The sequence below is a fragment of the Phocoena phocoena genome, chromosome 1 (assembly GCF_963924675.1).
Source record: "Phocoena phocoena chromosome 1, mPhoPho1.1, whole genome shotgun sequence".
NCBI classification, from domain to species: Eukaryota; Metazoa; Chordata; class Mammalia; order Artiodactyla; family Phocoenidae; genus Phocoena; species Phocoena phocoena.
In genome coordinates, this window is record NC_089219.1 from 136,883,210 (window position 1) to 136,904,121 (window position 20,912).

The 20,912-nt window shown below is 34.8% G+C and overlaps 1 protein-coding gene across 2 annotated transcripts in view; it reads left to right on the top strand.

Annotated features, from left to right (window-relative positions):
* XPR1 (xenotropic and polytropic retrovirus receptor 1) overlaps window positions 1–20,912 on the top strand; it is a 191,224-nt gene that overhangs the window by 134,977 nt on the left and 35,335 nt on the right. Inside the window, exons 8-11 of one of the 2 annotated variants that reach the window (XM_065873063.1) lie at window positions 7,546–7,736; window positions 7,948–8,127; window positions 13,948–14,119; window positions 15,251–15,445. In XM_065873063.1, the coding sequence (XP_065729135.1) occupies window positions 7,546–7,736; window positions 7,948–8,127; window positions 13,948–14,119; window positions 15,251–15,445 (738 nt within the window). The remainder of the gene's footprint in view (window positions 1–7,545; window positions 7,737–7,947; window positions 8,128–13,947; window positions 14,120–15,250; window positions 15,446–20,912) is intronic. The other variant, XM_065873064.1, reaches the window with a different exon arrangement.

Genomic DNA, 20,912 nt, shown 5'->3' on the forward strand with positions numbered 1-20,912 from the left:
AGATTCTTGAATTTGAGGGCTTTTACTTTAAGGGCAGATAATCCTGGTATACCCCAAGAGTCTGTGTACTTGGGGCTTCCCTGGTGGTGTAGTGGTTAAGAATCCGCCTGCCAATGCAGGGGGACATGGGTTCGAGCCCTGGTCCAGGAGGATCCCACATGCCACGGAGCAACTAAGCCCGTGTGCCACAACTACTGAGCCTGTGCTCTAGAGCCCGCAAGCCACAACTACTGAGCCCATGTGCCACAACTACTGAAGCCCGCATGCCTAGAGCTCGTGCTCCACAACAAGAAAAGCCACCGCAATGAGAAGCCCTTGCACCTCAACAAAGAGTAGACCCCGCTCGCCACAACTAGAGAAAGCCCGCACGCAGCAATGAAGACCCAATGCAGCCAAAAATAAATAAAAATAAATAAACTTATTTTTTAAAAAAAGAGTCTGTGTATTTGTGCTTATAATAACTGTGAGTCATTAATAAAGGATTAAATTCTGTTCAGTGAAGTCTGCACAGAAAATGACTTAGAAATAGATGTTATTGTATAAATATCCATTATAATCTGTTTTGGACTTTTAGTAATTATAATGCTGCTTGAACAAGGAAGGTTTGTATCACTGTCACACTTAAACTATTCTCGATTCCAGGGACTATGTATTTTTCACTTTTGTATTTCAAGTTCCTAACGCAGTGCCAGACATATAGATGTTCAAGAAGTAATTTACTGAATTCATTATTCCTCATAAACATTCTTCTTAATTAAGATTGTCAAATTGCATATTATGAAATTATAGCCCAGGTTGTAATGGCTTTTAGATAGTGTGTGAACTTTACGTATTAACAGTGTATTTTCATTTGTATGTTTAGAGTTCTCCTTCCCACCAATTTTACTAAAAATTAACTCTTTTATTGTCTACTGTAAGCTCATGTTTTAATATTGGTATACTTTATGTTCATATTTAAATCTAGCTCTGTGTCTTCAGGGATGAATGCAGTTTACTTATATAGAATGCATGGAAATACTACAATAAAAAGCCCAGCCCTAGATTATCAAGCTAGCTGTTATGGAAAGAACACTGACTTATCTACAAAAGGCCTTGCCTGGTTGCAGTCCCAGCTCAACTGTTTCTTAATTGTTTTGGCTTTAAAGACATGACTTAACTTCTCTGAAACAATTTCCTCATTTGTTAAATGAGCTTAATACCTTACAAGAACAGGGTTGTATTAGAATTCATTCAACAAGTAAATTTTATGGATCTATGATTATGCTTGATAATCTTGAGTCTAAAGATAGATAAGAGAATTCCTTTCCTTATGAAGCTTATTACACGAGGGAGATTAAGACATATTAAAACAATAATAATACACTGCAAAATAGAAGTGTTTTCTAAGCGGCTCAAGAGAACAAGTGATTACTTTCAAATGAGAGCATCAGGGAAGACTTTACTCATCTGTGTGTGAAATTTTTTCTTTTCTTTCCAAGATGAGCATGGTGTTATCATCATCACCATCACTAAATAAGACATAAGAATAGATAAATAAACTTCATTCTTTTTATGTGAATGAATTGAAATGAAGTTTTCTTAAATTCCGGGGCAAGTTGGGGGTTTTGTTTTCTTTCGTATGTATAGCCTACATTTTTGTGAGATGATCTGACTTATTTTCTAATGTGTGTGCTTTATGCATTTAGTGTTGCGTATGTATGTTCTCTCACCTCAGAACCTGTCTTTGTTTAATCTTTGTGTGTCTGTGGGGGGAGGCAGGGTAAATACAGTTAAAGCCAGCTGTCTATCCTTATTTATCTCCCAGTGGTTGTGTAAATGATAACAGAGTTGAAAATTGAGAGAGAAACACCGCAGTAGTAATGCATGTACAATCATGATTCTTTTTTTTTCAAACATTCACATTAAAAAAAATAATGTGTGGGCTTCTCTGGTGGCGCAGTGGTTGAGAGTCCACCTGCCGATGCAGGGGACACAGGTTCATGCCCCGGTCTGGGAAGATCCCACGTGCCGCAGAGCGGCTGGGCCCGTGAGCCATGGCCACTGAGCCTGCGCGTCCGGAGCCTGTGCTCCGCAATGGGAGAGGCCACAACAGTGAGAGGCCCGCGCACTGCAAAAAAAAAAATAATAATAATAATAATGTGCATAATTGCTATGGTTTCTCAAGGGGACATGACCTGATATTTAATAATTTGTCTGAAATTCACATATTGCAGATATTTAGTGTTATGAAGATGAAAAGTTACCTGTTCAGATTTTTTAAAACTTGTTCTTATAGTTTCCTAGTAACTGTACTTAATTGATATAATAATAATACATCATATTTCACTTTCTGGTTTGACAAAGACAAGAGTTTGACCATTTAAACTGCCTGTAAGGGAACCCTTCTACATTGTTGGTGGGAATGTAAATTGGTACAGCCACTATGGAGAACAGTATGAAGGTTCCTTAAAAACTGAAAAAAGAGCTACCGTATGATTCAGCAATCCCACTCCTGGGCATATACACAGAGAAAACCATAATTAGAAAAGATATATGCACCCCAATGTTTATTGCAGCACTATTTACAATAGCCAGGACATGGAAGCAACCTAACGTCCATCAACAGAGGAATGGGTAAAGAAGATGTGGTACATATATATACAATGGAATATTACTCAGCCATAAAAAAGAATGAAATAATGCCATTTGCAATAACATGGATGGACCTAAAGATTGTCATACTGAGTGAAGTAAATCAGACAGAGAAGGACAAATATCGTATGATATTGCTTGTATGTGAAATCTAAAAAATTGGTACAAATGAACTTATTTACAAAACAGAAATAGAGTTACAGATGTAGAAAACAATCTTATGGTTACCAGGGGGGATTGACATGTACACCCTACTATATATAAAATAGATAGCTAATAAGTACCTACTGTATAGAACAGGGAACTCTACTCAATACTCTGTAATGACCTATATGGGAAAAGAATCTTAAAAAGAGTGGATATGTGTATATGTATAACTGATTCACTTTGCTGTACAGCAGAAAGTAGCACAACATTGTAAATCAACTATATTCCAATAAATTTTTTTTTTTAAGTGCGTATAAGGGGCTTCCCTGGTGGCGCAGTGGTTGAGAGTCCGCCTGCCGATGCAGGGGACACGGGTTTGTGTCCCAGTCTGGGACGATCCCACATGCAGCGGAGCAGCTGGGCCCATGAGCCATGGCCGCTGAGCCTGCGCGTCCGGAGCCTGGGCTCCGCAACGGGAGAGGCCACAACAGTGAGGCCCGCGTACCACAAAAAAAAAAAAAATAAGTAAAAAAAAAAATAAGTGCATATAAGAGTGTGAAATAGCAAGCACTCATACACTAGTGGTAAAGTATTAATTGTCGCAGTCTCTTTAGAGGATAATTTGGCAGCATATGTAAAAATTTTTTAGTACAATCACTTTGATTAAGCAATTTTATTTCTAAAAGTTTATCTTATAAACATACTTGTACATGGGTGCAAAGACATATATGAAAGGGGGGTATTCACCACTATTTTGTTTATAATAGCAAAATCCTAGGAACAGCTCAAATGTCTATCAGGAACTGTTTAAGAAAATAAATGACATTACCCCTATACAATGGAATACCATGAAGATATAAAAGTGAATGAGTGGAAGTGGGTATAGTACTTTGGAGAACTGTTTGGTAGTATCACCAAAACTGAATATAACTATGCTGTGTTGTTTCTACCTTTTGGCTAATGTGAGTTTTGCTGTTGTGAACGTGCATATACATGGATTTGTTTGGGTACCCATTTTCAGTTTTTTCGGATATATACCTAGGAGTGGAATTGCTTAATTATATGATAATGCTTTTTAACCTTCTGAGGTACCACCAAATTGTTTTCCACAGAGGCTCCATCATTTTCTGTTTCCACCAGCAATTTATGAGGGTTCCATTTTCTCCACATTCCCATCAACACTTGTGATTTCCCTTTCTTTTTTCTTAATTATAGCCATCCTAGTGGGTTTGAAGTAGTATCTTGTGATGGTTTTGATTTGCATTTTTCTAATGACATTGACCATCTTTTCATGTGCTTCTTGGCTATTTGTATATTTTTTTTGGAAAAATATCTACCCAAGTCTTTGCCCATCTTTAAATTGAGTTGTCTTCTTATAGCTAAGTTACTAGAGTTCTTTATATATTCTGGATACTAGACCCTTATCAGATACATAATTTGCAAATATTTTCTCCCATTCTACAGATTGTCATTTTACTTTCTTGATAATGTCCTTTGATGCACAAAATTTTTTAACTTGGTGAAATCCAGTTTATCTGTTTTTGTTGTTGTGTTATTCATGCTTTTGGTGTCATATCTAAGACTTCCATTGCCAAATCCAAGGTCCTGAAGGTTTACCCTTATATTTTCTTCCAAGAGTTTTATGGTTTTAGCTCTTATATTTAGCTCGTTGATTCATTTTGAACTAATTTTTGTACATGCTGTGAAGTATGGATTCAACTTTATTCTTTTGCATGTGAGTATCCAAATGTCTCAGCACCATTTGTTGAAGAGAATATTCTTTTTCATTGAATAGTCTTGGTTCTCTTATTGAAAATCCATCAGCCATAGATGTAGAAGTTTATTTCTGAGCTCTCAATCTATTCTATTTGTCTATATATCTTTTTTTATGCCAGTACCACACTAATTTGTAGTACAGTTTGAAATCAGAAATTGTGAGTTCTCCAACTTTGTTCTTTTTTCAATATTGTTTTGGCTATCTGGGGCCTCTTACAATTCCATATGAATTTGAGTATCGATATGACATTTCTGCAAAAAAAGGCCATTAGAATTTTTATATGGATTGTATTGAATCTGTAGAATACTTTGGGTAACATTGCCATTTGAACAAGTCTTCCAATCCATGAACATGGGATTTCTTTCAGCAGTGTTTTGTAATTTTCAATGTACAAGTCTTTCACCTCCTTGATTAGATTTATTCCTTGGTGTTCTATTCTTTTGTTTGCTGTTGTAATTGGATTTGTTTTCTTAATTTCATTTCAGATTGTTTATTGGTGGTTTATATAAGGACAACTGAATTTTGTGTGTTGATCTTTTTTTTTTTTTGGCTGCGTTGGGTCTTCATTGCTACATGCGGGCTTTCTCTAGTTGCGGCGAGTGGGGGCTACTCTTCGTTACGGTGCTTGGGCTTCTCATTGTGGTGGCTTCTCTTATTGCGGATCACAGGCTCTAGGCGTGTGGGCTTCAATAGTTGTGGCACACGGGCTCAGTAGTTGTGGCTTTCAGGCTCTAGAGCACAGGCTCAGTAGTTGTGGTACACGGGCTTAGTTGCTCCATGGCATGTGGGATCTTCCTGGACCAGGGCTCGAACGTGTGTCCCCTGCATTGACAGGAGGATTCTTAACCACTGTGCCCCCAGGGAAGTCCCTTTGTGTTGCTCTTGTACTCTGCAACTTTGTTGATTTTATTAGCTCTAGTAGTTTAATTGTGTATTCTTTGGGATTTATACTTATTATTTTTGTTTCCTGACTGTTATAATATATATGTGGTCTTTGGTTGGGAATCAGGATGTAATACCATATATATATATTTTTATTTTCAACCTCCTAACTAATCTTCTTGCTACCATACTTGTTCCTTTGCAGTCTGTTCTTCACATGACAGCTAGAGTGGTCCTTTAAAATTATTAATCTGGCCATACCAATTATGTGAAAAACCTTTCATTAGCTTCATACATCTGAGTAAAAGCTTAAGTCTTGACAAAGTCCTACCTGATCTGCCTGTAGGTAACTTTTTGCCACTTTACCTCTCATTCATTCCAGTCATAGTGCCCTGGCCTTCTTCCTGTTCCTGAACTACACAAGGCTTATACCTATCTTAAGGTTCCTGCAAATGTCATCTTCTGAGAAGTTTTCTTGACCACCCTACCTAAAATAGCACCTAACATTCTTTATCTCTTTACTTTTTTTCCTTCAAAATACTTACCTCACTATCTGACATTATACAGAATAGAAGTTGCCTGAAGACAGGTATTTTGTCTGTTGTTCATTACTGAATCTCCTGCTTTTAGAATGGTGTCACACATAATGGGCACCCAATAATTATTTGTCAAATTAATGAAAAAATGAATTTTCATCAAGTAAAAAGAAACTGATATATACTGAATATTCAAAAATGGGCCAAACGTACTGTTTTAGGCATTTAGTATATATTGTTCAGATTTAATCTTCTTAACAAACTTATGAGAATAGATATTCTTCCCATTGACCAACAAAGAAACTGAGACTTAGAAAAATTTAATAATTTGCCCTAGTAAATCTAGGATTTGAAATCTGGTCTGTAGTATTTGACTCCAAAGCAAAGGCTTTCTCTACCTTGTTATTTTTAAATTATTAAATGTGCTATGTGCTATAGAGAATACAAAGATAAATAATAAATGGTTATTTAAGTATATAAGATGTATATAATTAAATTTCAAATGAGTAGTGCTAACAGTAAATTTTATAGTTATTTGGAAAATTGAGAAATTGGTAGCCAAATTGAAGTGTTTGGTACAGAATAGGCTCAAAATGAAACATTGATTCAATAAATTTATGAACAGATGAGAATCTGGTTCTTAAGTAATAAGTAGAAATAGAATTGGTCAAAAGAAAGAGCAAGGCCATTTTAGGTACAGGGGACAACATAAGCAAAATGAGTTTGTTAAAAGGATAATAAAATTTATCAGGAAATAAGAATTTAGGGGCACTGTAAGTTTGGGAAACTTAATTGGAGATCAGAATGTGAAGAACTTGAATTGCGAGGCTGAAACGTTTGAATGTTATAATTATTGGCGATCTATAGGATAGTAGTGATACTGAATGTTTGTATGGGCATATGAGCAATTGAATGTAGTAATTAAGAGTATGGGCTTTGGAGCAAAACTGTCTGAGTTAAAATCCTGGCTCTGCTTTATCCTAGCTTGGTAAACCTGAGCAAATTACTTAACCTCTCTGCTGTAGTTTTCTCATCAATCAAATGGAGATAATAGTTTTTAACTCACAGAGCCATTGTGAAGATTAGATGAATTGTTATATGTAAAAATACAATGCTTAGCACATAGTAAGCATTCTATAAATACTAATTGTTGTCATTTATATGACATTTCAATTTTCACATTGCTTTCATACATACTCTTTCTTATAATTTTCATAGTAACGCTGTGAGCTAGGCATTACTATATCCAGTTCAGTGATGGACAAAACAAAGCCAAAGAAGTTGTGTCATGCCAGAAATCCCCAGCTGACAGAACTGATCTGATGGTTTTAAATTATTTCACCATGGACTAATATGCTGAAAGTCAAATTTTTCTGGTGGAATTTTGCAGAGTGAAATGAAGAAGAGAAAGAACCTCTAAGCAAGTTTATCAGGCTCTTGAGATAACCTAGGTTTACGTTTTATTTATTAAAAATTCTTATGCCAGGGTTATATCCTTGAGAATTAAGAGAAAGACAATTAATGGAGACATTATAAATTTTCTAACTAACCAATTAGTTGATATTCTTTCAGCTGTATTTAAACTTGAAACAGATAGAAGTATTTGGCCCTTGATAAGAATCTATCGCGGTGGCTTTCTTCTGATTGAATTCCTTTTTCTACTGGGCATCAACACGTATGGTTGGAGACAGGCTGGAGTAAATCATGTGCTCATCTTTGAACTTAATCCGAGAAGCAATTTGTCTCATCAGCATCTCTTTGAGGTAATCAAAGCAAGACATAAAATCCCATGGATATAGTTTACATTAGCCATATAGCTGGTTTAGTGGGTACTAAAATCTATTTTCTATTTGAAGAGGATTGTTGATGTAATAATTAAACATTTTTCTTACCTCTGTTTTATTAAAGATTTTTTAAGTAATGGTAGAGATAAAAATAATTTTCTTTTTTTTTGTCTTTCCCATCCTTTATCAGATTGCTGGATTCCTCGGGATATTATGGTGCCTGAGCCTTCTGGCATGCTTCTTTGCTCCAGTTAGTGTCATCCCCACATATGTGTACCCACTTGTCCTTTATGGGTTTATGGTTTTCTTTCTCATCAACCCCACCAAAACTTTCTATTATAAATCCCGGTTTTGGCTGCTTAAATTGCTGGTAAGTCCAGAAATTTGTGTATCATTTTTAGAGTGGTATATTGGTCATTGGCTTCCTCCAGAATGAAAACAAAACTCCTGTATTGCACAACTTCAGAAGGCATGTTCACATTGTAGTCTAAATGAGTGGTACCCCAGCTCCAGGGGCAAAGAATGCAGTATGGCGGGTACACCTGATGTTGTGCAGTAACAGTGGCCCTGGGAAAAGCACTCATGCATTTTTTCCTCCAAAATGGAATATGAAGTGTCAAGATATTGAAATGACTTTGCAAATTAATAATTCATAATTAATTACTTTAAAGATTAATCAACTGTGATAACATGTAGAATTTTCCCTTTTTTTAAGTGGTAAAACTATTACTTTCCTGTTAAATTGCTATAAGTAGTCAATGAAACATTTTTATTTTATGAAGTATTGGTTCTCTAAAAGCAGTAGGAATATCTTGTCAGATCACCAAGCTTAATTTGAGAAATTGACTTTATAAATTCCATTTCTTCTTCCACTTTACCTATTTCTTAATGATCTCAAAATCAAGCAGTCTCAGCATTAGGATATAGAATTTCCTGCAAAAATGGTAGCTATATTTTTTGGGATATTGTAGATTGCTCTGGAAAGGAACTTCTGCTTACTTCCAAATTTAACCAGCTCTATTTTGAAAATCAATTGGGAATGCTTTCGTATAATTATTTCTTAGATTACAAATTACAACTAACAGTAGAGTGATGGTTAGTAATTAAATTGACCAATCTCCACAGACTTCCAGAATTCTCATAATTATTGTCTCACTTTTTTTTCACCTTATAAAGTATATTGCCTTGAAAACTATAGTTTTAATTTCTTTTTCCTTTTGTATGCCCCTTAGGTTTAGGATAATTTTTGTTGTTGTTCTTAGCAATATGCTCTCTTTAGCATTAACTAAAATTTTAAAATCTGAAGAAATAAAATATGACCTTCCAATTAAAAAAACATCGTAAGCAGTCAACAAATAAAAGCAGCCTATGTTCCAATGTAGGCAGGTATTTATAGCAATCTGAAAAACAAAATGGCCCAAATCTTGATTTTTTTCCCCCCAAAGTTAATTGTTCATTTATTTGTATTTCTTCTTTCTTCCACTAGGATTTTTTTTTTTTTTTTTTTTTTCCCCAACTAGGATTTTTATCACAAACTGAGAATCTCCCTCTTTTCCACCAACTTCATTCAATATAAATAAATAAATAAGCAAGCAAACAAGGAAGCAAATCATTCCCTTAAAGTATAGCACCACTAGGCCTAATTTTGAGTTTGAATTCTGAGTGTGGAACTTAGATGTTCAAGCATGTTTTAATAAGTCATAAGTTATACCATCACCTTTAATGTGTTTTTTCATCATCTAGAAAACATGCTTTTTAGATTTTTTTTTTAATTTAAGACAAAAGAAAAAATTGAGCTATTTTTTTCTCTTGAAATTTATACTAAAAAGAAATCATTTCCAGTTGTACAACAATATTAGATTACCTTTCTTATTTTGAGATTGTCATTTTATTTCTAGATTTTTGTGGCGTTTCTAAACTGTTATTTGCATAAAAAAAATGTTAATATTCTTCTGGTTACAAGGAAATAACTATAAGATTATAAACACCTATTTTTCCTTCCTAAATTATTGTGAAATCTCTATAAAGTTATTTTCAAATGAGATTTGAAAGACTTAGAAAACTCAGTTGTTAATATGATTGCATCATTACAATAACAAAATAATACAGTTGTGTACATTATGTGCTAAGTGAACATTTCCCCATTGCATCCTTCTTTGTTTAAATAGGAAGCGGGTATGATTCATGAATGACCAGTTATTCTTATTAGCAGAACGATTCCCCATTGAGTAGACATTTATTTGTGCATCTGTTGTGTGTTAATAAATGAGGACTGTTGATGGAATGGGTTGGCAGGGGTGTAATAAGAAATAAGAGAATAGTAAAATATACTCTCAGAAGCAGTGAAATACGGGAGCAAGCATTGTGATTTGGTATGTTTGTAATAATTGTAAATAGTAAAAATGTTATTTATAGAATATTTTACTATTAATTGACCTATTGACTTATTTTAATTCAAATCTCACTGAGAAAATTTACCCTTAGAGTTATTTCTAGTGATTTAACAAGAACGTTTCTACCCTAGTTATGTTTTTCTGATACAGCTTTTCTTAAAGCTTCATCCTAAAGCAAACTGCATTTCCCTTTTTCTTTTTTTCTTTAATTTTTGGTGGAAAAAGAACATATGTCACTTGGCCATAGTGGTAGGCACTAGGCACCACTTATATTCATATTTAAATTTGAATCTATGGAATTGATATGTTACTCCTCTCCCCAAAAGAAGCTAAAAAAATTTTTTTAAGAAATTGATTTGTTTTGATATTAGTATTATAATGTCAGATTAATACAGTTTATTTACATTCATTAGGTCATATATCCTCTCTCCAGATCTGTATTTGTCCTACTTGGAAATCCAGTTAGGAAGCATAAACAATGCCTCAGATTTTCTAAACAAAAGTATCAAGTTATTCTTATAGAAGGCTGCATAAAGTTTTTAAATTAGAGTCTTTTGCTATATTATTTTGGAATTGGTTTTTCCAGTATTTTCTTTAGTTGTATAATAAAAGTTTTACACGTGTCTATTATAAGAATAGATTAGAGAAATGTTCTCATTTAATAATGTACTATTCTGGACATTTTATATGTATCAACTTATTTAATCCTTTTAATAAACCATGAGGTTGGAGCTACTGTTAATCCACAGTTTATAAATGAGGAAACCTAGGTTCAGGGAAGTTAAATAAGGTCACAAAGCCAGGATGTAATGGAGATGGGATATGAACCCAGGCGTTCTGGCTCCATAATCTGTGTTCTTAAACACTACCATTTAACAGTTAGACCTGGTGGTCACTTTATCTACATGTTTAACTTTGATTAGTGGATCACCTAACAGGAATCTTAAAATCAGATTTGGAAAGAATGTGATTATCCACAAGTAGAAATTAAGACTTCATCTCCTTAACTATTTATCTCCTTAACTTCATCATCTTAACTTAGAAGATGATAACATACATTCTTTGTAATAACTTGTTAGTGTTCTTTTTGTGTATGTGGGTAAAACATCAGATATCCAGGTTGTCTGTATCTTTCTTCATACAGTTACTCAGTGAATTGTTATCATTTTAATTTAAATCACAACAAAGTAGAAGTTGAAAGACCTTAGCCAGAATAAGAAAGGAAGGAAAATTCTCACTCAAAAAGGGGAATTCAGGGCTTCCCTGGTGGCGCGGAGGTTGAGAATCTGCCTGCCAATGCAGGGAACACGGGTTCGAGCCCTGGTCTGGGAAGATCCCGCATGCCGCGAAGCAACTGGGCCCGTGAGCCACAGCTACTGAGCCTGCGCGTCTGGAGCTTGTGCTCCACAACAAGAGAGGCTGCGACAGTGAGAGGCCCGCGTACCGCGATGAAGAGTGGCCCCCGCTCCCCGCAACTAGAGAAAGCCCACGCACAGAAACGAAGACCCAACACAGCCAAAAATAATAAATAAATAAATAAATATTTTTTTTAAAAAGGGGGCATTCAGATAAATCTAAGATGAATTTGACTATGTGTTAATGTCAGGGAGTTGAGTATGATCTGTTTATTTTCATTTCCACTCACCCTACCTCTGACCAAACTACTTGTTCCTTTCTTTGTATTTCCAGGGTATTTTGTATGCCTATCTGTAATAGCAGTTACCACATGGTACTGTCATTATTTCTTTAGGTATTTATTATTTGACCAAAGGGATTGTGGGTCTTTAAGGGTACAGGCCATGTTTTATTTATTTAGTACCTCCACAATGCCTGACATATAGTAAATACTTAATAATCTTTGTTAAATGTATGAATGACTATAATTATGTTCTTATCTTCATTAGTTGTCTTATACCAATATTTACCACTCCTTTCTTTCTTTTTTCATCTTCTCTCTTCTGTAAATTTTCCCTTCCTTCCAATTTTTATTTTATGTCACTCCTTTCCTTTTCTAGTGCATCCCTCTATCTCTTTGTTTCTTATTTAATACACTGTCCTCCCCTTCTGCTTTTACAGAGGTTTTCTGTAATAGCCAGGTTTTGAGGCTGGGTGTGGCAGGTTGTGACAGTAATGGTAGTCTGTCTAACGTCAGTGAGAAATGAGAAGTTTGCCCTAGGCTACCAGTTTCACAAAAGTCCATGACTAGACTGAGTAAGACTTCCTGATCCTTTGTTGTTATATCCTAAATTATTCTCTTGTTTGTCTCTTTGAATCTTTTAAATCCATTCTGTACCTAGAGTTTCTTAAAATATTATATAAACTGGTACCAGAACCTCTTTGTGCATAAATGATTAACATCTCAATCCCTAATAACCTCCTACCCCACCCTACCCTGAAAAAAAAAAAAAAAGTTTGTTGTATCTGGAGCTTATGGTTGCAAATGGTAACATCTCATCTGGCTTACTGAACAACTTTCTGAAAGAGTAAGTGAGTGATCAGAGATTGAACCGTGGACACAAAATATATCAGCTCCAGAAAGTAATGTCTTAAAGCCTGTGTTGTGTCCTGTAAGACCCCTGGTCTAAATTCCAAAGCTCCAAGACAATACCTGTCATAGATAGTTGACACCCAGGATCGATTTGTAATATAGTCATTTATTATTTCCCTGAAATAATCAAGGGAATTATTTAGAGAAAGAATAGAAAGAACCAGCCAAGTCTGAGAGACGAGAGCCATCGTCTCCCAGGCTGGATATGTCCATTAAATGAATATACCTAGATGGCAGGAGAGCTATAGCTTTAGACTCATTTTCTCAAAACTGTTGCTTAGCCAGAATTCCTCGTTTTAGGAGTCCATTTTCACCTGTGTAAGATAGAAAGGGTCTAACAGGGTGAGGAGGAAAGCTGCCTTCATCCCATCTTCACTTCACTCAAGGCCTTTCAAGGCAGTCTGTACAATTTGAGCTTATTTCTGATGATTAGTATCTAATTCTTTCTCTCTCTGCAATGCCAGGATTTTCCTTTGCAGTAGTAAACAGGCTTCCACAGGATAGAGTCAGGAGGAGTTATTGTTATAGGTCTTCTGTAAAATGGGGATATGGATAACACCTAGCTCAGAATTGTTATAGTTAATGGATTATAAGAAATGCATTATGAGAAAAATACACAGAGTGGATTAGTGCTCAAGACATGTAACCTGAATTTATTTATCATTATTTTTGTAACAGTGGGATGTGGGCTGATTTTTGTGGCATAATTTGAAGACAAATACAATTATCACCATGGCATTAGTGAAATGAAAGTGACTTTGGTTAGAGAATAATACATACTTCAGACGAGGCGCTATCCTCCCCTTCCTATCCTATGTAGGCAAAGAAAAGCTTTGTATTCAGTTAGCTAAAGGGGAAGAATATTCCAGAAATTATCATAGCACATGGGTCTCCAGCAAAATTTAATTTAGACTAACGCTAAATGTCCTCTCGGTGCATTTGTGCTATTCTCTCTGCTTTCCACTTCAGCTCTTCCCACCTCTCTGCTTTCTGTTTTCTGACTGTAGCTATTCCTGCCTTCCCCCTGCCCCACCCTTTTAATTCCTTTCTTAGTTGTCCATTCAACTCATTCCCTTCATTACTAATTCTCAACCTAGCCACTGTTGCCAGGTCCCTGTGTTTGTGATTGGTTCATTGGTTTCCATTTTATCAACTAAAGTAATCATGCTGCAGGGTCAGACATGAATTAGAGAAATTTAATATGAACTTTCTTGTTTCTGTGTTTTCTGATTTTTTTTCTTTCTCCCAGTTTCGAGTATTTACAGCCCCCTTCCATAAGGTAGGCTTTGCTGATTTCTGGCTGGCCGATCAGCTGAACAGCCTGTCAGTGATACTGATGGACCTGGAATATATGATCTGCTTCTACAGTTTTGAGCTCAAATGGGATGAAAGTGGGGGCCTGTTGCCAAATGATTCAGAAGGTAGGGTATGAATGTGCATCCACACTACTGAACTGCCAGTGTAAACCAAGAAATACTGGGAATGATAACTGAGAAATTTAAGATCATCCAATAATATTACAAATTTAATTAAATGTACTTGGCACTCCTTTAGCAATCTCTTTATCTGATATAATTTGGCTCTTAAATTATATATTATAATTTTAGCTATTCATTTGCCAGGAGATTTACAACTTATACTTAAAGAATTCTAAAACTAAAAAACTGCTAATACATTGGTAATTAAATCACAGATGCTTTAGTGTCAACAATTGCTATCACAGTATTGCTTTACTATGATCAAAAATACTGATAATTTAGAAATTAGATCAAGTGCTTTGAGAAAATCATAGATGTTTTTTAATTCTTCTTGGGGACCTTATTTTTCTTTTGGCTCTTTTTATCACTCTTTGTTTATGCCAGGTGTTCAAGTTACTAAGGAATTTTGCCTTAATGACAAAGACCAACTTTAGACAGATTATGTAACATCTGACTAACAAAAGTTAATGAAGCCAGTGCCAACACATTTTCATTGATGCCAGCAGATCACAATTCTATTGTATGTTGAACCACTCTGATACATTTCCAGAATTTGAAGAAAATTGATTTACGAACTCTATTCTTCTCATTTTAAAAGTATAAACTCTGCTGTTTGTTTTCTTTGTTCGTTTTATTTAAAGAACAAGAGTGTGAACAACCTATAGTGGGTATATTGTAGTGGTTTGGAGTTCATGAAATTGACTGGAGTCACCAGTGATATATATAGGTTTTCCAGATGTTTCAGAGCTAATTTTTTTCTCCTTGATTAGTGTACTCATCTTCTAATTGTCTTATAGTTTTATCACACTCCAAAGAAGGTGATTCCAGAATAGATAGTCAGAAATCTGAGCCGGCAGATTTTTCTAAGTTCCCACTGTGTATTTTACCTTCTCTTCTCAGCTTATCAACCACTAAAAAGTTTAAGAATATAATAATTGCAAAGAAAAAAGTGATTCTGAAACCCAGGTTCCTTGCTTTTATGGACTTCCTAGTGGTTACAATATATGACTCTAAATGATGTGAACAAGTTATTTTTTTTTAATTGTAGTCTTTTCTTCTTTGAAATCTTCACAGAACCAGAAATTTGCCACAATTACTCATATGGTGTGCGGGCTATTGTTCAGTGCATTCCTGCTTGGCTTCGCTTTATCCAGTGCCTGCGCCGATACCGAGACACAAAAAGGGCCTTTCCTCATTTAGTTAATGCTGGGAAATACTCCACGACTTTCTTCACGGTGACGTTTGCAGCCCTTTACAGCACTCACAAAGGTATTCATTGATTGTGAAAAGATTTTTCAAAATCTAGATTTTCACCACTTGAATCTATTTCTTACTCTGGTTATCTTTCCATTTGTCATGCTCCTTTTTTTTACATTGATGCTCCAGTCCCGTCAGGTATACTATTTTGTTCTTGAACACAATTTTAGTCTCATTCCAGTATTTACTAACAAGTACCGTTATAAAGAATCAAAGTCATCTGAAAGAAAAAGGATTTTGATAACGTTTGAAGTTCTGAATTTGTTTAATGGGTTCAATCCAAGACACCTTGGGTTTTCATTTGGTTTATTAGACTTCTTGTTCATTAATGAGGTTAGGAAATGCTAGGTGAAGAAGATTCCCTCTGGCAATCATGTATATTTTTAATCGCTTTTCTTCACCAAGTAGTAAGGATTGTTTCCAGCCTATTTAACTGCAAATTGAGTTCTCTGATCTCTCTAGTTTCTTATCTCCATGGCAACCAGTTATTATTTGAGACTGTTCTTCTGTTGGGAGGAGAAAAAGGCTTTTAGGTTCTGAGCCACATACAGGCACTCCATTTGAATTTTTAACCGTCTCCTAAGAACTGTCAATCAAAGATCTCACTTGCTTTTACTAAAATGCCTTCCTTCTTTGTCTATTTAAATCAGTATCAGCCTACACTTTAGAGGCTGCACTCTCATCTGTGAGTGGTAAAGAAATGTTACCAATTGAAATTATTACAATTATTTTTAGATACTTTGATAAAAAGTTCTTTTTCTGTGATTTTTTTTTTTTGTTTAATTGAGATGCTGTATTTAGGAGCCTTAGCTAGTGCTCCAGAACTGCTGCTGTGTGTCTGATGGTCTTGAAAGATTAGGGTGGTTGTTTTTTGTAAAGCTCATGATTTGGTCCAGCAGAACACTTTGCAGTAATATTGATAATGCAGCCAATAACTTTACCACTGTGGAGGCACTCTTGTTAAATGATATAATTTAACTAAGTACCTCAGTGAAAGAAATACATCCTGAAGCTCCCTTAATTTTTTTTTTTTAACTCCTCTCTCATGTGCACCTACTGTTTGGCTAGCTCCTCAGACTCTCCATTGTACATGCTTACCCATTGGTCGGCCTGGGATACTGGTAGATTTTGTACTCAGATTTTGCATTTTACCCTTTCTGCAGGTCTCTCCCTTCAAGGATTACCCCTTTAAATTTCTAGCTGTTCCATCAACCCTGACTCTGTCCTGGAGGCAGTAAGACTGATTTTTCTGTGACTAGAGTAGAAAGAGGGTATTGGGAGCACCCTCAGGCAAAAAGCCACAAACTACAATTCTTACTCTTTATGCCAACATCTTTTCAAAGTAAGCTCAGGCTTTATGCCTGCTTTTGGTGGCTTTCCAGTGCCTTCTAATAGTTTTTTTTTTTTCCTTGAAGTATAATTGACTTAACAATATTATATTAGTTTCAGGTGTACAACATAGTGACTCAGTATTTCTATATAATACAAAGTGACCATGATAAGTCTAGTTACTGTCTGTCACCATAAGAAGTTATCACAATATTATTGACTATAATTACTATGCTGTACATTAGATCCCCATGACTTATTTATTTTATAACTAGAATTTTATACCTCTTAATCTCCCTCACCTATTTCACTCATCCCCTAACCCGCCTCCCTTCTGGCAACCACCAGTTTGTTCTCTGTATGTATGTCTGCTTTTGTTTTGTTATGTTTGTTCTTTTTTTGGTTTGTTTTTTAGATTCCACTTATAAGTGAAATCATATACTATTTGTTTTTCTCTGTCTGACTTATTTCACTTAGCATAATACCCTCTAGGTCCATTCATGTTGTGGCAAATGGCAAGATTTCATTCTTTTTTATTGCTGAGTAATATTCCATTGTGTGTGTGTGTGTGTGTGTGTGTGTGTGTGTGTGTGCCTGTGTATGTGTGTGTGTGTGTATACCCCCCACATCTTTATCCATTCATCTATCAATGGACACTTAGATTGCTTTCATACCTTGGCTGTTATAAATAATACTGCAGTAAACACAGTGGTGCATATGTCTTTTCAAATTAGTGCTTTTATTTTCTTCAGAAAAATTCCCAGAAGTGGAATTCCTGGATTGTGTGGTAGTCCTATTTTTAATTTTTTGAGGAATCTCCATACTGTTTTCCATAGTGGCTGCACCAATTTAAATTCCCACCTACAGCGCACAAGGGATCCCTTTTCTCCACACCCTCTCCAACACTTGTTTTTCGTTGTCTTTTTGATAATAGTCATTCTGACAGGTGTGAGGTGATATATCATTGTGGTTTTGATTTGCATTTCCATGATGATTAATGATGTTGAGCATCTTTTCATGTGCCTGTTGTCCATCTGAATGTCTTCTTTGGAAAAATTTCTGTTCAGGTCCTCTGCCCATTTTTAAATTATTTTTGTTTATTTTTGCATTTGTCTCCCTTTCTAAGGAGACATATCCAAAAAAATATTGCTAAGACTGATGTCAAGAGCATACTGCCTATGTTTTCTTTTAGGAGTTTTAATGTTTCAGGTTTTACATTTAAGTCTTTAATTCATTTGGGGTGTATTTTTGTATATGATGTGAAAAGGTAGTACAGTTTGATTCTTTTGCCTATAGCTGTCCAGTTTTCCCAGCACCATTTATTGAAGAGGCTTTCTTTTCCGCATTGTATATTCTTGCCTCCTTTGTCATAGTTTAATTGATCATAAGTATTGGGTTGGCCAAAAAGTTTGTTCGGGTTTTTCATAAGCTGTTATGGAAAACCCGAACGAACTTTTTGGCCAACCCAATACATGGGTTTATTTCTGGGCTCTCTGTTCTACTAATCATGTGTCTGTTTTTGTGCCAGTACCATATTGTTTTGATTATTGTAGCTTTATAGTATAGTTTGAAATCAGGGAGCGTGTTACCTCCAGCTTTGCTCTTTCTCAAGATTGTTTTGGCTATTTGGGGGGGTCTTTTGTGTTTCCATACAAATTTGGGTTTTTTGTTTTTCTAGCTTTGCAGAAAATGCCATTGGTATTTTGGTAGGGATTGCATCAAATCTGTAGATTGCCTTGGGTAGTATGGTCATTTTAACAATATTAATTCTTCCTACCCATGAAAGCTCCCCAAATTTTAACTCTTGGTGAAGAATGCTATTTTTCAGTCCAGGCATGCATCATGATTCAGAAGGTTGTTAATAGAGAATTTCTAAATCAGGCAGTTAATTTGATACATGCTACCCTATGGCTTAATAACCCTTTACTTTTCTCCCATCCTGGGTAAAATTGAGTACTGGTTTTTCTTTTCTTTTTTTTTGGTTGAATATTTTAGGATATAACATGTCTTTAACTATACTGATACCATTCAGTAAGAAGCTGAAAATCTGAATTCCTCGAATCTGCAAACACTCCAAATCTGAGCACCTAAAGCTAGAAGCAGTGGTTTGGATAGTATTGTCCTTAGATATTTTTTTGTTGTTCATGTACCCATTCAAATAACCTTTTAAACTATTGATATATTACTTTATTATCTTTATTTTATTATTTTAAATTATATTACTTCTCAGACATTTTTAAGTTTATGTCTGAAATTTTTTGTCTTAAATTTAAATAATTACAAAAAAATCTTTTCCAGTAAATTTTAAATATTCACATTTTTTTAAAAAGCTGCTAAGTGTTTCTACTAAGTGTACCCAGGTAATCTAAATATAGAGGCATTATACCATGATTTAATTTTTTTTAATGAAGCAATTCTACAATAGTCAGAAATTTTACATCTCTGTCCCATTGAACTTTATTTTAGTATAATATACTTTTGTTTTAATGACTTTTGTCTGATACATAGCATGTAAATTGAAATTAAATTATTAATTTCCTATTAGGAAAAGTAGTTACTAGGAAGATAAATTCCTATTATTAGGAAAAATACTTGTTAGAATAATTTTTCTTTCTGTGTTGTAATTATCATTACTCTGATTTTATCTATAGTTGTCAACATAACATTACAAATTTTAATAATTATTACACATAAATATTTCTTTTTTAAAAAATATTTATTTATTTATTCTTGGCTGTGTTGGGTCTTCATTGCTACACACAGGCTTTCTCTAGTTGTGGCAAGTGGGGGCTACTCTTCGTTGTGGTGCACGGGCTTCTCATTGCAGTGGCTTCTCTTATTGCAGAGCACAGGCTCTGGGTGCACGGGCTCAGTAGTTGCAGCTCGTGGACTCTAGAGCACAGGCTCAGTAGTTGTGGCACTCGGGCTTAGTTGCTCCGCAGCATGTGGGATCTTCCTGGACCAGGGCTCAAACCTGTGTCCCCTGCATTGGCAGGCAGATTCTTAACCACTCTGCCACCAGGGAAGTCCCAATATTTCTTAATGAGGTAAATTTATATTACTTATTACTCTTCCATTTTTCAGTTTTTATATAAGTAAATCCTGAGGAACTTTGTTAGCATTGCTATATATGTAAAAATGGAAATTTTGTTGTTGCATTGTCCCTCAGTTTTTTGGACAAATTCTGAATTATATGCCCCCCAAAATTGCATAGTAAACTATTATTAATAATTATTTTTAGTGATCTATCAAGTTTTCTTTGTTGAAAGCAAAGAGTTGAAAATAAACTGAGTAAAGAATTGAACATAAACTGAATGAAAAACGATGTGTTAACTAGTCACTAGAGTCATTCACTTTCTCTTTTTCTGGAGAGTATACCAAAAAGCTTGAGTAGGACCAATCATATATTTAGTTTTAAAGGCTCCTTGTTTAGTTCAACATACTCAAGAAACAATTAGGAAAATTAAAATATTGTTAATTTTAATACATTTTTCAATGCAGTGTTTTTGATGAAATGCTTTAACACATTTTTTAAATGTATTTTTGAAAACAAATTTTGGAACTGCAGATTACACTCATCCAATTTATAGAGAATATCTGCTATATACCCTAATTAGAAAACCAGTCAGCCAAATCGGAAAAAGTTCTGACTTTACATACCTTAATTTAAAATACTTTACTGTTAGGGGATATCTGTATGTGTATGGCTGATTCATTTTGTTGTGCAGTGGAGGCCAACACAACATTGTAAAGCAACCATACTCCAATAAAAATTTTAAAAAAATAATAATAAAATAAAATACTTTACCATTAAAAATGCTAACCATCATCTGAGACTTCAGCGAGCCTTCTCATGCTTTTGCATTAGAAACATCAAAGATCACTGATCATCATAACAATTATTATAATAATGAAAGTTTGTGAAATATTGCAAGAATTAACAAAATTTGACAGAAATACGAAGTAAGCAAAAGGAAAAATAGTGCCTGTAGACTTGCTCAACACAATTTGTAAAAAACACTGTGTCTGCAAAGTGCAATAAATCGATACACGACAATAACAGAGTTTTGACTGAAATTAATATACTTATGTATACCCCTGTGTAAACACCTCATTTTTTAGTTTTAATTCTGAATTATGTAGGGAGGTG